Below are 15,483 nucleotides of genomic sequence, written 5' to 3'. Positions count from 1 at the left end.
TCAGACTTCACCCGCCCCCCAGCCACAGTACAAGATGTCAGCAAGGCCAGGGCATGTTGAGCAGGGTGGTTTTGTGTCTCTCATCAGGGGGTCCACTTCTCTACAGTGACGTGAAGTTTGTCTACAACTCACAGCAGCTGAATGGCACCCAGCGAGTACTACTGGATAATGTCATCTCAGAGGAGCAGTGCCGAGAGCTGCACAGGGTGGCCAGTGTGAGTAGACAATGCCCCTGTGGGAACATGACTGCCACTTGGGCTGAGTGCCTAATGCTCTTCCCAGCATCTGGCTGGTGAGAGCTGAATGTGTGACCAGCCCCTGGAGAGGTTCTGGATTCATGCCTCACTCTTGAGTGTTGCAACTGATGCCAGGATGCCCATGGAGACCAGGCAAATGCTTATCCCCATAGCATACCCATAACTGCAGCACAGGAGCTGCTGCTTTATCTTGGGCTGTTCCTAGAAACGTGCTGCAAGACACAGCCTCTGCAGAAAGAGTTCTTTGCCCTGTGTAATATACAACCCCAAAGGATGCTCATCCACAACTCTGGCTGAGCCTTCTGATTCACCATTAACTGAGCCTCAGAAGGGACAGGTTGCCTGAAACATTCCCAATCAGGAGCTGGATGGCTATTTTCCAGTATCTCAGAAGAGACCACATTCATGGAGAGCTGCAGCACCTTCCCACCCAAGTGACCTGTTCTGATGAATGCAGCCCTAGGGGATTTGGGGAAGAGGGTGCCAGGTGCTTCCATTGTAGCTCCTTCTCTCCTGGAGAACCAGTTCATTGTTCCCCTCTGTTTGTGTCTTTCAGGGGATCATGTTAGCTGGAGATGGTTACAGGGGCAAAACGTCACCCCATACCCCTAATGAGAGATTCGAAGGAGCCACTGTCCTAAAAGCCCTCAAGGTACAGCTCCCTTCTCCTATTCCTCCTCTCCCATGCCCTCCCTCCCAGTCAGCACATGACACTGACTCTTGCCCCTTCCTGCCCAGTATGGCTACGAGGGCCGCGTCCCGCTGAAGAGTGCACGACTCTTCTACGACATCAGCGAGAAGGCTCGGAGGATTGTCGAGTCCTACTTCATGCTGAACTCCACACTCTACTTCTCCTACACCCACCTGGTGTGCCGCACTGCCCTCTCCGGTGAGGGTTCAAGGGGCCAGTGGTTGGGGCAGGGCTGGGGGAATGGGAGGGGCTCAGCCCCCCATGGGGGGTATATGAATGAGGGTCCCAAGCCTTGAGAGTTACTCAACTGTTTTGCCTCATGCTTAAACTGGTGGCCAAGGGCTGGGCAAAGTCTATCCCTACAGCAGCAAAGGGTGGGTACTGCTGTCCCAGAGAAGCTCATTTCTGGGATGTCTCTTGTTTTTCATGTCTTCAACTCTTCCTCTTTTCTCCTTCCTCTTCACTTGCCTCCTCTCTCTGTCCCTTTTCCTCTCCACCCCACACACAGCTCTCCATCTTGCTTCTCTGCGGTAAGGAACAAGCAGAGCTGTGCAGATCTGAGTCCTCAGATGTTGCCTTTTCTCCCCAGCCTTTCCTTTCCTCCTGTCACCTGTGAACACCACCCGGAGTGGGGTTTGGGCAGGCTCCCACCCCATGATGGACCCTACAGAGCATGGCATTTCCATCTCATCCACCCCTTCTCCTTCCCCCTTCCTCTACATGGTCCTGCCTAGGCCAGCAGGAAAGGAGGAATGACCTGAGCCACCCCATCCATGCTGACAACTGCCTCTTGGACCCTGAGGCCAACGAGTGCTGGAAGGAGCCTCCTGCCTATACCTTTCGGGATTACAGGTAGGAAGGAAGGGAGGGAGACCTACTCCCTAGGGCACCCAGGGACCCTCCCCAAGGCAGGGCATCTTGCTTTGCAGGCCTAAAGCTGATACTTCCCAGCCATGGCAGAAGTGAGATACAGCAGATAGTTTCTGGTGGAAACAAGCATCATGGATAAGCTTGAAGCCCTAGTTTACTTGTAATGGCTCTGTGATACTTCGGGATCAGGAGATCCCAGCTGTGTCTGTCAGGTGTTTTTGTTGCAAAACAGGATGCTGAGAGCTAGTGGGATCCAGGGGACATTTTGAGAATTGTTCCCTAGCCAAGGACAGATCTGCAGGTTCTCAGCTGTGACTCTGCAATGGGAGTAGCTTGGGTGACCCCACCCATGGCTTGGTGGAGCAGTGTGGGATCTGTTCTGGAGGGTGGAGGTCAGCCTTGAGCTCTGCCCACTGCTCCCCTTACAGGGGTTTTCTGTTTCCTCCTCCAGTGCCCTGCTGTACATGAACGCAGATTTCGAAGGCGGCGAGTTCATTTTCACCGAGATGGATGCCAAAACTGTGACGGTAAGTTGGTGCTGTGGACCAAATGCTGTTCCTCAGCAGCCCATGCTCAAGAAGCTCTGGGATTCCCTGGGCAGCCTGTGGCTCCTACCTTGCAAACAGCCCATACAGCATCCTGCTGGCAGAGGTGCACAGACCTTGTTACCTTTCTAGAGGCTGTGCTGAGGAGAAAACCTGCAGGTCAGAGATTCTCACCACCCCTTGTAGTGCCTTGTAATCGTCCCTGCCTGGAGGACTGCTGAGCTCCCACCCCATCTCGTGGCCAAACATGAACTGATGCCTCCATATAGATGCAGTGCCTGACCTGGGTCTTTTTTTCCAGAATGGGTCATAGTGGTGGACATAAAAGCCTGAGAGTGACGTGGCTCAGTCACAAGCACTCAGCTCTGTGTGGCAGCATTTGGGAAGCTGGACACCCCCTCTGTGGTTGGACAGCAGTCTGGGCACCATGCTAGGGCTCTGGAGTCCAGTAGGTGCTGGGGGGTAGGTTGTATCTACCTATGTGCCTGAGGGGTGATTTGATTGGCTCTTCTGGCCCTGAGGTCCTGCAGGATACCTCTTGTGGACCCTGCAGAGAATAGAAAGAGGTGTTTCACAGCTGTGCCAGGCTTAGCCTGAACCTCCCTGGAGTTATGCCATGGCCCTGTTTTGCTGTAGTTGATCACCTGCAGGCTATGCAAGGACTCCATGGCACCATGTCCTTTCTGCATGATATCCCCATAGCAGGATCAAGCCTCACACCTCCCTATTTACCTCAAACATTTTTTCAACCATGCTCTACATGTCCTCCAGAGCAGCACACCAGGTGCTGGGGAAATGCAGAAAGATGCCCAGTAAGGTCCCAGGCCCTGGACTGCAGTGAGCCCAGCCACAGCCAGCTCATGCAGCCATGCTGTTCATTACCACCTTGGTGTTGCCTGTTTCCCCACAGGCCTCCATCAAGCCCAAGTGTGGGCGAATGATCAGCTTCTCGTCGGGCGGTGAGAACCCCCATGGGGTGAAGGCAGTCACCAAAGGCCAGCGGTGTGCTGTGGCTCTCTGGTTCACCTTGGACCCTCTTTACAGAGAGCTGGTGAGTCCCTCCATCATGATGTGAAGGGAGTTGGGGGGTACTCAGCATCCCACAGGAACCAGGACCATCTTATTCTCCAGTCCCAGCACATCTATTTTTCCCCCATTGCACTCCCCACAGTGGCATTCCCACAATACGAGCTGGTGGCTGTGGGACTGTTTTCTCCTGTCAGATATGCTCCTGGGCACCCATCGCCCTGGGGCCGTGGGGTGCAGTGCTGGGCTGGGGTGCTGAGTGGGGTGCAGGAGAGCTCTGTGCAGGGCTGGGTTGGCCATTTCTGACACCTAGTGGCGATAGAATGATGGACGGGGAACTCCTCCAGGGCCATTCACAGCTCAGAGTGGTGTGTAGCTACCTCTAAGTCCTCAAAGGCATTTTGGCGACCTGAAGTCCATGGATCTGGGCACCCAAGATGCCTTTGAAGATCTGGGTTATGATGCCTTTCACCAGGCACCCTCCAGATTCTGTTCTAAAAGCCTGCAGTAGCAGCCCCTGTCTCCCACTTGGTAGCAGTTCTGGTCTGTAAGAATGAAAGATACAAAATCAAGCAAAACTAAGCAGCGAAAGTGCAAAATCCTCGTGCCTTTGCCTTGTGATGCAGGTGGGCTGTGCAGCTTTGGGAAAATCTTATTTTCAGACATGTACTTTAATACCTTTCTGCTTTTTTGCACTAGCAGAGATTCCTCCCATGCTTGGTGCCTTTAAGGAGATCAGCTCTGACCAAGGAGCTGGAAATCCACATCAAGTGGCAGAGACAGGAGGAGGGTGTGATGTGGCAGTGGCTGCTGGTGAAGGGGAACTGCAGTACATCAGATCTGTCCCAACCACTGCAGCCTTGGAGGGAGGAGGGAATTAGGTATTGAGGTGGAAAGGGATTTTATTAATTTTGCCCAGCAAATCCCCGGCTCAAGTCCCAGGCTGTCTCACATCCTCTTAACTACACTGCTGGTTCTGGGGTGAAATCCTTGCTGTGGGTCCTCCCAGCAGGCTAAGCTACACTGAATGAGCTGAGGGGAGACACTGAAGCTCTGCTGTTAACTGTTTCTTCCCTTCCCTGTTGCAGGAGCGAATCCAGGCAGATGAAGTGATTGCAATGTTGGACCAGGAGCATCTAGGACCCAGTGAAATGAACATCAACCCAAAGGATGAGCTATGAACTAGGCCAAAGACTTTTTCTATTAAGTATTTATTTAATATTGTTAAACTTATTAGAACTCTTCTATTTTTGTACAGAGACACTGTATAAATTAACAGGTTAATATGATCATGGAGTTTCAGGAGAGCCTTCTTCTGTGTTTAGTGCAGCTCTTGCTGGGACCTTCATCCCTGGTGCCAGCATTTCCTGCTGGGGCTGACTGCTTCCAGCATTCCCTCTTCTTCTCTAGCACTTCTCAGGATTCATTCAGGCCCATTGTACCCCCTTGGAGGACCTCTTTTTTTCTTCTTGAACCAAGAGCTCAACCAAGGAGCTGCTTCTTTTTAGCTTCTGCTAGAGAAATGTCTCAGGTGTGCTCAGTGTTCCTGCTTCTGCTTAGTGCTGGCTGAATATCTAGGCAGTGCTACAATGGGGGAAACTGGAGTTCAAGTCAGTAGTGGCTGTCCTTTTCATCTCAGAGGCCTTCACCATTTGAAATATGCTTTGTTGGGGAAAAAAAAAGAAACCTAAAGGAAAACTCAAATCCTAGGAAAATGCATACACCTCTGTAGCCATGAAAAACTGGTGTTTGGGCATTAATTCTGAACAAAGCTTCCAGAAATCAACTGCTGAGCAGGGCCATGAGCTGTGCACAGGCGTGAAGGGGTGTGATTTGCAGCTGACTGATGAAATAGGGTCTGTCACTCATGTTTGATCCCTTCTCTTGTCTGGGAAGCATGAAGGAAGCTGCTTCACGCTGCATCCTTTTTACTTCCAGCCCCGTGCTGGTAAACCCCAAAGCTCAAAGTCATAATTTCCAGGTCCATGTTGGAAAGCAGCTGAAAGTTACGTGCCATGGTGTTGGATAATCGCAGTGCAGCTCAGTACTCTGGATGTCCTGGCTGCATCCTCCCATCCTGACAGTGCAGAAGCAGCAGATATTCATGGCATAGTAGCATCTATTTGCCCAGAGTAGTTCTGACCCAGTCAGATGGTGTTGCAGTGAAAGCATTTCTTACCTGCCACAAGAGATTTACTAGGCAAGTAGATTTACTGGGCAAGTAAATCATTCCCCTCCAACCATTAAATTTACTCCTGTGTGTGTAATCAGAGCAGCCCCTATCTCAAGTAGAACAAGCATTGAGTCACAGAATTACCCATGTCCCAGACACAGCTTTTATTTTGACTCAACAGTTGCTGCTAGTTACTGTTGAATTCACTGCAAGGCTGCAGTCTCTCCAGCTGCAGGGACCTTTGCTGGAGTTTGCATCCTTGAGCAGCTTTGCTCAGCTGCCTGCTGCATTGGCACTTTCTCAGTCCTTTTCTGCTCCAGGGATTCCACCAGCTGGTCCTCCTGCAAGGAGTTGGGGGGCTGGCACCAGTTGTGGTTTGTTTGCTGCTGTGATGGTTAGCCAGAGCTGTGTCTAAATCCAGGGGAAATAAACTAAACACATCTGGGCCTGTCTTTGTATTTCTTTAGTTAAATATTAGGAGAGACTGGAAATCTGGAGTCAGCCTCAGGATGGTCCTGTCCCTTTGTGTTTCCTGCCCCAGACCTTAGTATGCACACACCCTTATGCTGAAAGTGCATGAGAGACACCAGTGTGGACAGGACTAAGTGTGTGTGTGCTTATTAAGGATTAAGTGTGATGGCTGCCTGTCCATCTCCATTGCTCTGTATCCAGCTGTGCAGTAACTTACATACCCTTGACATGCTTGAGGCAGTTTGGTGAGCAGGAGGAGGGAGTCACGGCCCTGTGTGCCCCTGGGGTGTGCAGCAGGCCAGGGTGCAACATGGGCAACAGATGACTTTGTGAAACAGCTTTGGTGCAGATCCATGGAGAAGCCTCAGAAGGATGCCACATTTCAGGACTCAGATGCAAACACAACCCCAAAATCATCCAGAAGGTACAAGACTCTGGGCTGTCTGGGCCATGCCAATCACCATACTGCTCTGCCAACAAGACCTGCTGGTGGCCTGTGCCAAGCTGAAGCCAGGAAACAGGAATGCAGTGAGTCAAAGGCACTTTCCTTGTTTGTTTTTCCAGCTCTGCTCTGGCAAAGTCTAGCTCAGAAGTGGATTTGTATTTCTGCTGCAACAGCAGAGTTGAGTGCCAAGTTTATTGGCACACAGTAGCCTCACAGGAGCAAGTCGCAGAGCTCTTTGGGGCATGCACCAAAATACAGTGTAGGTTTTTGGGTCTCCTTTGTATCTGAGCAGGATGGGTTGCCCCAAGGTGAGTGACCTCTGAGAAATGAATTTTACCTCTTTAGATTTGATCTAGAGTCCTGGCATCTTCCAGAGCTGTCAGGGTCACATCCAGACTGCCTGCAGGGCACCCACATCCCTGGAAAAAAAAAAGCTGACAACAATACTAATGTATACACTCCTCCTTGGTCAAATATGCCCCACAAACAACCTGGTGCACTTACAATTTTGCTTCCTTCTGCATTCGTTCATGCTGTTATTCTTCTCTTGCTCTGCCAGTCTGGTGATTGCTGCTTCCCAAAGCCCCAGTGTGAAACAGCTCTGCAGGGAGGCAGTGCCTAAAGTCACACCACTGAGCACAAAGCTGATGTGCATTTCAGAGCAAGCTTCTTGGCTCCCAGGCCAGCTCCAAGCTCCTCTAGCCAAGGCTGTCCACCTAAGAGAGACTTGACCCACTTAGATGTTGGCCATTTGTTATACATTCCTCATTTCTATCACCAGCAATAGGAGCTGTCTGGAGATGGAGATGGTTGAACTGTGCCTCAGTTCCTTGTTCACTCTGTCATGCCTCTCCTAATACTAATAAAATATGCAGAGTGGGATTAGCAGGGGTGAGTTATGACAGTCAACGAAAAGGAAAAAAGAAAATTCAAAAAGGGAATGTAATGGAACTTAAAAGCATTTAAAACAACAACTGAGGTGGTTCTGTGTGTGAGTAATATTTCAGGACAATACAGATGAAATGATGCCCTCGTTAAGAAGAAGATGAATCATTGCACTTTCATAGTCAGGGATGCAGCAACAGAGTGTGAAAAGCCAGTGACAGCAGAGACACGGAGGTGTGGGGAGCAGTGGCTAGCAGGGGTCATGGTGGCTCAGCAAGGGCTTGTACAGGAGCATGGGAAACATGTAGTATAAATAAAGAACCTCCAACAGAAGCCAGCAGAAAGTCTGAGGCTGAGCCCCTTTGGGCTGTAAATGCCTTACTGCAAGTGGCTGCTAAAAGCTTCCCTCCAGCCAAAAGCTGATCTCTGAAACCTCATCTGAAAATAAGTATTGTGGGTATTTCAAATTCATGAATCTATAATCGAGGCTGAAATACCTGAAGGTCTTTATGTCCAATGGCTACAGTCTAATGAAACCTGGACATTCCATAGGCATTAGCCTGAGAGACTTTTTCTGGCATTAATTTTAAGAAACTGAACCTTGCCAATACTGTTGTGGAAGCATAGGGCCTGGACAAGTCAGTCTCCAACAACTTCACTGGATGATGACTAATCCCCATTATTTCCAAGCTGGGGCATGATAAACTTATATGATGTGTTTGGACCTTTTTTTTAATGTCCCCTTTATTTCCCAGCCTCTAGCTTGGCATCCTAAAATACAGCAGCTTTGGTCATTCCTGGAGCCCCAGCAGCCAGCCTGGCTGAAAATCCTCTTCTGCTGCCATTCCATCCCACCCTGCACCTGCGTCCCTCCTGCTGTCTCCCTACCCTGCTGCTTGGTCTCTGACCTGGTGATGGACAATTTGTGTGACACTGTCCCCACCGACTGTACCAGGTAAGGCTGGGCAGTCCCTGTGCAAGGGTCTCCCCACCTCAGAGGCACTGTGGCCATGGGTGGGAGCAGAGCTGGACTGGTTTTGTCAGCTTGTCATTACAGCTGCTGGCTGCCTGAGAGCTGCAGCAACTTGGCCAGAGAAAAGATGTGAGCAAAAGAAGGAGATAGAGTTTGCACTGAGCATTGCTCATCTCTCCTCCTTAAAACTGGGCAGAGCAAACCTGAGCACTCACAGGCAGCTCAACATCTTCCCATGAAAAACTGTCATTAAAAAAAAGGGTTGTTTCCTCCAGTCCACACCCTTGCCCAGCCTGGGGGAAAGAAGAACAAAACAGCTGGCAGTGAGATAAAAATGGGCTAGTCCTGCTTTGGGGAAGAACTATATTAAAAAAGGAAAGAAGTATGTATGGCTTTTGTTTCCACACTGCTCCTATGTCCACACCCCACTGTAAGAGCCACTTTTCCCTGCAGGAAATATTCCTTCTTGTCTGTGCAGTGGGATATGATGCTCACCAGGTCCCATGACATTGTGCTCTTCCCCATGTGTGGATGTGCACATACATACATACCTGTGCTTTTCCTCCCCCCACTCCATTTCCACAGCAGGCACCCAGGTACCATGTTTAAGGTGCCTTGGTGCCAGTAACAGCACCAGAACCAACAGAGTGCAGCCATGCACAAGGCCAGCTCCTTGCACTGCTGTTCTCCCCAAGCACAGCCCTGCCTTCACTTCGGGCCTGGGGGTCCACATGGACAGGTCCAATGGATGCCACTGAGAGAAACAGGGCTCACCCATCTGTTCCCCCAGTGGAAACTGCTGTCTCCACAGGTCTATAGTGGATGCCACAGCCAGCCTAGAATTCCTTTTATCTTGTTTTAAACACATGGTGAAAGCTGGCACCGAGTTTGTTTCCTTCTCATTTAGCAAAACTTTGTTATGCTAAAAAATATCATAAATGTCAACATGTCCCAACCTCCTGGCCAACATCCAACACTGCCAAAAACAAATCCAGCACACTACAGGAACTTGACAAAGCAAAACAGGCGACTTGGAGAGCTGCCTGGCAACCCTCACCTTGTTTCTGGGTGAAAGCACCAGTGAACTGCAGGGGGAGGGGGTTCAGCCGTGGTCTGAGCAGGGTGTAAGGCTGCAGTGGCAGAGTGTGTGCTGTGGTAGGAACAGACACCCACCCAGGCCCCGTGGGCAAACGGAGCCAGGCAGGCGAGCGGACACACTTGGCAAGGGAGCAAATTAGCTAATGATCATTTCCAGGGGTGGTTTGGATAACAAGAATGGCAGTTCTAGTAGGTATTTCCTGAGGTTGAGCAGGGCAGGGCAAGGAGAATTAATATGAGCTCAGTTTAGCTTCTACCCCTCCTTTATTTGTAATGAGATTAACAGCAGAGATGGCAGTGGCACTATCAATCTGCTGCCGTGATGGGGTGAGCTGATAAGCAGCTCTTGCGTGGCCTCGCATGCGAGCCAGCAGCTGTGGCACATGGGGAAAAATACTGGAAAAAACCACCCTTTTATCGCACATGGCTTTTTTTTTGCAATGGTCTGAGGGTGATTTTGGTCCCAAGTTCAGGGGTAACATGTTGCATCAGGCTGGTCCAGCTGCTCCTGGCAGTGCCAGGAGAGTGGCTGATGTTCTAGTGCAGCCAAGCATCACCACCTCCTGCTTGCAGTGCTTCTGTACCTGAAGCTGTCTCATGCTCTCCCTCACAGAGAGGAGAACATGGACCCCATGACAAATTTTGCACAGACCTTTGTTGCACCTATGACAAGGTTTGTTCATGGCAATGCCACAACCACCTCTAAATAGCTCTAGTTAGGGGAGTTTTGGCTGGAAAACCACTGAAATAAAAGTCTTGTGTTTCAAAGACTCATATTAGTCACAGGAACCAAACACACATGGGCCAAGTGTGCCCATCCAGGGCAGAGGCTCCAGCTGCTGTGGGGTACCTTGGCACCAGACTCATCCCTGCAAGGCTTACTGAAGCCTAATGCCACCTGCATCACATTGTTAGTCACTGGCTGCATTGCCCCATTCCAGGACACCTGCAAAAACCATATGTGGTGACGTGCATTTCTGCATGAAGCCCTTCTCATGGAACCCCATCAACATGTACCCATGGCCCAGGGTGGGCAAGTGCTGTGGGGGGCAGTTGGCCAGTGTTGAATGGTTGTGGGGGACTGCTCCCACCACCACACAGGAAAAAACAACCCCACCAGCATCTTACAACCAGTCTGTGCCCCCCAGGCACCTGGGGGTTGTTTGTTCATCTGCTTTCATTTCGACACTTCATGCGAGAGGCTGAGAGCTTGGCATTCACCGCTCCTGTGGTGCCAGCTTCAAGACTGGCTTATTTGATTTGCCAGCCAAAAATGGGTGGAAGGGTGGAGAGTGTTATTTCCCCTTTATTTTTGTTTTCAAAAAATCCCTTCTGGCCCTGGGTGAGGCAGAAGGAACTGAGTCTATCACGTCTATCTTCCCTGTGACAGTTACCTGCCTACAGCATCAGGGCCACAGCCTGGCTCCTCTGAGCTGAGGTGCTGGGTGGGGGAACAGCCTCACTGGCTGGGTGGGGATAGCTCTCAGCCACCTCACACAGAAGGGGGTTTTCCCCTCCCCAAGCACACTGGAAAAAGCTCTAAAGTGAGCCCATCTTTCCTTGCTCTGCTCAACAGGTCTAGGGAAAAATGAAGTCTTTTATATGGCCAGCCTGTGGCACTGGGAGAGGATGGGACAGCCTGTGACCTCCTCATCAGAAGTGGAGTGATCACTGGACTCATTTTGCACAGCTGCAGGGAAGGGTTTTGTCACCCAAGGTCCCCAGGGAAAGCCCTGAGTGGTGTGATGTTGACATCCTGAGGTGCTCTGAGCAAGCACTTTCAGAAGAACCACCTCCACATCTAAACATGGCCCTGACAGTGACTCTTAGGGATGGGATGAAGTAAATGGGACTTTCTCTGGAGCCTGGCTATGCCCTGTGCTTGCCCAGGTGACTCGCACAGCCCTTGCAGCATCTCTACAATCAGAGCAGCCCAGGACGGTTTTGCCCATCTCCATCATGGCAATGAAGAGAAGGATGTTCACATGCATCTTCCAGAAGTTCAGCCATGAGCAAATGATGTGCTGTGCTCTCCTGCACACAGCAAACTGCCAAGTCCACCCTGCCAGCTACAAGCCCACAGTGCTGCCATCAGGCTTTCCTGGCAGCTTGGGCTTGCCCATCCTTCTGGAGCCTCCTGAGAGGCTGCAGGGAAAGTAAACATGCTTGCACCAAACCCAGGTGCTGCAGGGAGTGAGAAATCCTGGCTGATGAGCACACACCCTGCCCTGCTCCGCTGGCACCATGCACGTTCCTCCGTGAACATCTGCACCAGGAGCTGCAGCACTGCCCCAGCAGCCACGACCCACACCCTGCCCTGAGTGCAGCCTGACCAGGGGGTCTGCATGGTGAGAGCTGCTGGCCACCTGCCCAGCCTTGGCTGTGAGGGCCAATGGCACTGGCTGGAGCTGCTGGGGGCAATCAAGGCAAATCTACTAATTGCATTTGCTTTGGGAGCATAATGAATCTTTAGGAGTTCCCCTTGAGGTGGGAGATGCTACATCCTTTCTCCCCTTTCAGACTAATTACACTGAAACAAAAGGTGAGATACACCATACCAGGAATGCTACCAAGCCTTCGAGTCCCTCGCCCAGCGGGATAAGGTGGGGGCTCTGGATGGCACGGATACAGAAGCTGGCAGTTGGCCTCCCACTCCTCTTGCTCAACTGCTGGCGCCACCAGACAAAAGATAACAAACCTCTCCTTCTCTTGTGATGGGCCTAGCAGCAAAAGAAAATTTCTAGGTCAGAAGCTCCTGCTGGGTAGCCCATCCTCCAGGCTATGAGGAAGAGCTACAATCCCTCAGCACCAATTTGCTCCAGATGTGAACACTGCATACTACAGGTATGAACACTGTGGTGGGGGAGACCCAAGTGTTGCACACCCCAGGCACTGCCTTTGGTACTTCTTTGCTGCCTTCAAACTGCATCTGACTTCCAGCACTTACCTCCTCCCCAAAGGATGACATTGCTGCTGCTAATACCTCCTAAATACCTGCAATTTTTCAGGATAACCCAACAGGACTCTGTTTTCCCTTCCTTCAGCAGCTCTGCAAGCCATTAGTTGACAAGCTGCCAAGTTGTGGTAGACTGAAGGCAGCTCTGCCTTGCAGACACACTTGGCATAAACAGGGAAAAATGCACCAAAGGGATAATCCTATTCTACCCTAGGAGGGCTAAAAGGACAGTGCTGCCTGGAAACACAGGCCAGCTCTGGCAGCATCACCCAGACCTCCCTTCCTGTCATGCCTGGCCACCCCAGTCAGCGTTGGTCTTCTTTAACTTGCAGTGGAGATGTTCATAATCAGCTAAAGCAGCATGAATGGGAAGAAAATTAAGCCTAGCAAATTTGCCTGTTTTCATATAGATGTCTGACTTGGGCACCCTTTTCTGTGCCTTTCTGGGTTTGATTTGTCTGTCTCAACTAGCTGAGAGTCTTGTCAAAGCTGTTCCAGATGCTCTGGCTTAACGAGGCATGCAAGGGTTAACCAGCATGTTCCTTGGGCTCAGCATCACCTCACTTCAAGCAGAGCAGAAGGGAGGCTCTACTCATTCCTCCTGAAGATGTGAAAAAGTGTCAAGTGCTCCATGAGAGTTTGTGCTCCATGTCTTTCCAGTTTCTTGCTGGCCTTCACTTCCTATGAAACACCTTAGCATCTCTGCGCTGCTTCCTGGCCATGGAGGTATCACTACAAAAAACAACAGCAAAACAACAACAGAAAAAATAAACTCTCTGATCCTTGGGACCTCTTCAGACAGCAGCTGGTCACAGGCTGTGTGGGATGCAGGGTGCCTTCACCTCCTCACCTGCCCATCTGCAACTGGCTGCTGGTATCTCTGGTAGGAAATCATGTCTGATTTCCTCACCTCCAAGGCAAGGCTGAAATAATCTGAGACAGCTGCTGCCCATAGCCTGACTGTAATGTACTTGCCTTAATGGTTACTTGCTAATATTTTACCCTTGGGTGAAATGATAAGGTTCTGAGCCAGGTGGAACACGTTCAGCCACCTCTTCTTTAGGGCAAGCTGAGTCACTGCCGTTAGAGTTGTGCAAATTGAGTTTGTGTGTGGTTTTGGTGCCTATGTTTTTACTGTGAGCCCTTAACCTCCAATGCACAGCACAATCCTGCCTGCTGATAGCTCCTAAGCACCGACTTCCTTCTGTTCAAGATACTAATTAAGCACCAGGAAAGGACAGAATATAAACTATTATAGAAGTAACTTTTCTCTAAGGAGAGCAAACAGTGAGTTCTCCAGCTCTTGCCCTTAGTGGCAGGCAGGAACTGCCCCAGGCTGCTCCTCAAGCAAATGGAAGCCCTGCTCAGGATTTTCAATGGATGTGGGTTTGAGGCTCAGGCCAGAGCCTAAATGCCAGAAGGAAGGGGGTTGGCTCCCATGTGCCGATGCCCAGGGCTGGGTATTTGCTCAGCAAGCAGGAGCAGAGCCTTCAGAGGGCCAAATGCTGCCCTGGGGGAAGGGTGCTGGGCACTGCTCTGGGGCCAGGCTTCCTACACATAGGCATTGCAGCACCTTCTAGGCACAGCGTGCTGGAGGTGACCTGTTGCATCTTCTTTCTGCAAAAAAATTTGTCAGTGAAAATATTGGGGTTTTGTTCACCTTCAGGCCAGCAACTCCCTGCAGGCTCAGCCTGGGCTGCTTGACTGTGTCCTTGGAATAAGAAATCAATGCCTTTATCTCACATTTCGCCATGGTGCATGGATAATTTGATGCAATTGTGTAGCCACCCACGCCTTTAATTAATCAAAGAGTTTTCACGCAGCACTGTGCAATATTTTATTTCCTAACGTCCCTGATACAGAGCACTAGGATCTGTTGTAACATTTCTTGCCCAATTCCAGCACTGAGGACTATACAGTCAAGAAGAAGATGGATCACATGTGTAGAAATCTTCAGCGTCGTCTCCAGAGGCAACTGCCAAGAAATCAGAAGCTGAATTAATCAGAGGTTCACAAAGAGATTTGGGAAAACAAAACAAAAATAAAAAAGAACCAGCCAACAAGCAAAAACAACCTCAGGAAGAAAACAGGGACAAGTCAGCAGATTTCCTGGGGTTCCATTTACGAAGCTCAGGAAAAACAGGAGGAAATCAGAGGTTCTCCTAGAAAAATGGGAAACACTTTGCTAGAGACCACAGTTCTAAGACAGACCTGAAAATCCTTTCCAAGGGGTCACCCCAACATCTTCCCCTTCAGACCTGCTCCTGGGGGAAGAAAAGTAAAGGTAAAGCCTGGGAGATGGTTGGGTTAAATGCTAAATAAGTGCCTAAGAAATGCCTGTCCACACCTGAAAGCTCAGCACTCTGCTCACACCTCCGAGCGCAAACGGGCGGTTTGTGCACTCTTCTCTCAGGGCTTCCTCATGGCAACCCCAGCCAGGAAACAGGGCTGGGACCTGGATACCAAGGCAGGGATGAGCAATAGGGGCACCTTGCTGCAAAGCAGAGAGCCTGAGTGGGCAGAGCACGGTCCTGGAGCCCAAATCCTGCACAAGCACTGCCCATGGTTACCAGCACGGTACATCCTGCCCCACCTGCCAGCCAAGCTGAGTACCACCCCTCCAGCTCCCCAGTGTCTCCTGGAGAGCTATAGACTATCTCCACAGCACAGCCCTGAACTGCAGCAGGTCCCTGCCCAGTGCTGGGGGCTGTTCTCACGTTTGGTCTCCCCTGGGATTGGACTTGTGTGCCAGGCTGAGCTTTAAACACGTGCACCAGCCACCTGAGCCAGAGCTAGCTCAGAGCAGCCCACGGGGAGCCCCAGGGAGAGCCCCTGAGCCCCAGCAGCCTGTGGAGCCTCACAGGTGCACACGGGGTGCCGCAGGCGGCTCAGCCCTGGCAGGGTGCCGTGCTCCCCACCCAGACTGGCTGAGCTGGCTGCTGCAGCAGTGTGGGAGCCTGTGTGGTGCTCCAGCCAGGTGCTGCTGCTGTGGGAGTTCCTGGCTGCTGCGTGTGCTCTCTGCAAAATACCTGGTGGTATTTTCTCAGCTGGAAGAAGCGATGTGTATCGCTTTGGCAAGGAGGACTTCTGCAG

General features: G+C 50.9%; 1 protein-coding gene across 1 annotated transcript in view; it reads left to right on the top strand.

The window, feature by feature from the left end:
- LEPREL1 (leprecan-like 1) overlaps window positions 1–4,664 on the top strand; it is a 15,411-nt gene extending 10,747 nt beyond the window's left edge. The window contains exons 8-14 of the mRNA XM_009084727.1: window positions 88–215; window positions 814–909; window positions 996–1,146; window positions 1,683–1,800; window positions 2,270–2,345; window positions 3,274–3,414; window positions 4,478–4,664. Coding sequence (XP_009082975.1) covers window positions 88–215; window positions 814–909; window positions 996–1,146; window positions 1,683–1,800; window positions 2,270–2,345; window positions 3,274–3,414; window positions 4,478–4,570 — 803 coding nt within the window. The 3' untranslated portion in view covers window positions 4,571–4,664. The remainder of the gene's footprint in view (window positions 1–87; window positions 216–813; window positions 910–995; window positions 1,147–1,682; window positions 1,801–2,269; window positions 2,346–3,273; window positions 3,415–4,477) is intronic.
- The last annotated feature ends 10,819 nt before the right edge of the window (window positions 4,665–15,483 follow it).

Source organism: Acanthisitta chloris, unplaced genomic scaffold (assembly GCF_000695815.1).
Source record: "Acanthisitta chloris isolate BGI_N310 unplaced genomic scaffold, ASM69581v1 scaffold4691, whole genome shotgun sequence".
Lineage (NCBI taxonomy): Eukaryota > Metazoa > Chordata > Aves > Passeriformes > Acanthisittidae > Acanthisitta > Acanthisitta chloris.
Note: the sequence above shows the minus strand (reverse complement) of the source record. Positions and strands in the feature narration are given on the sequence as shown.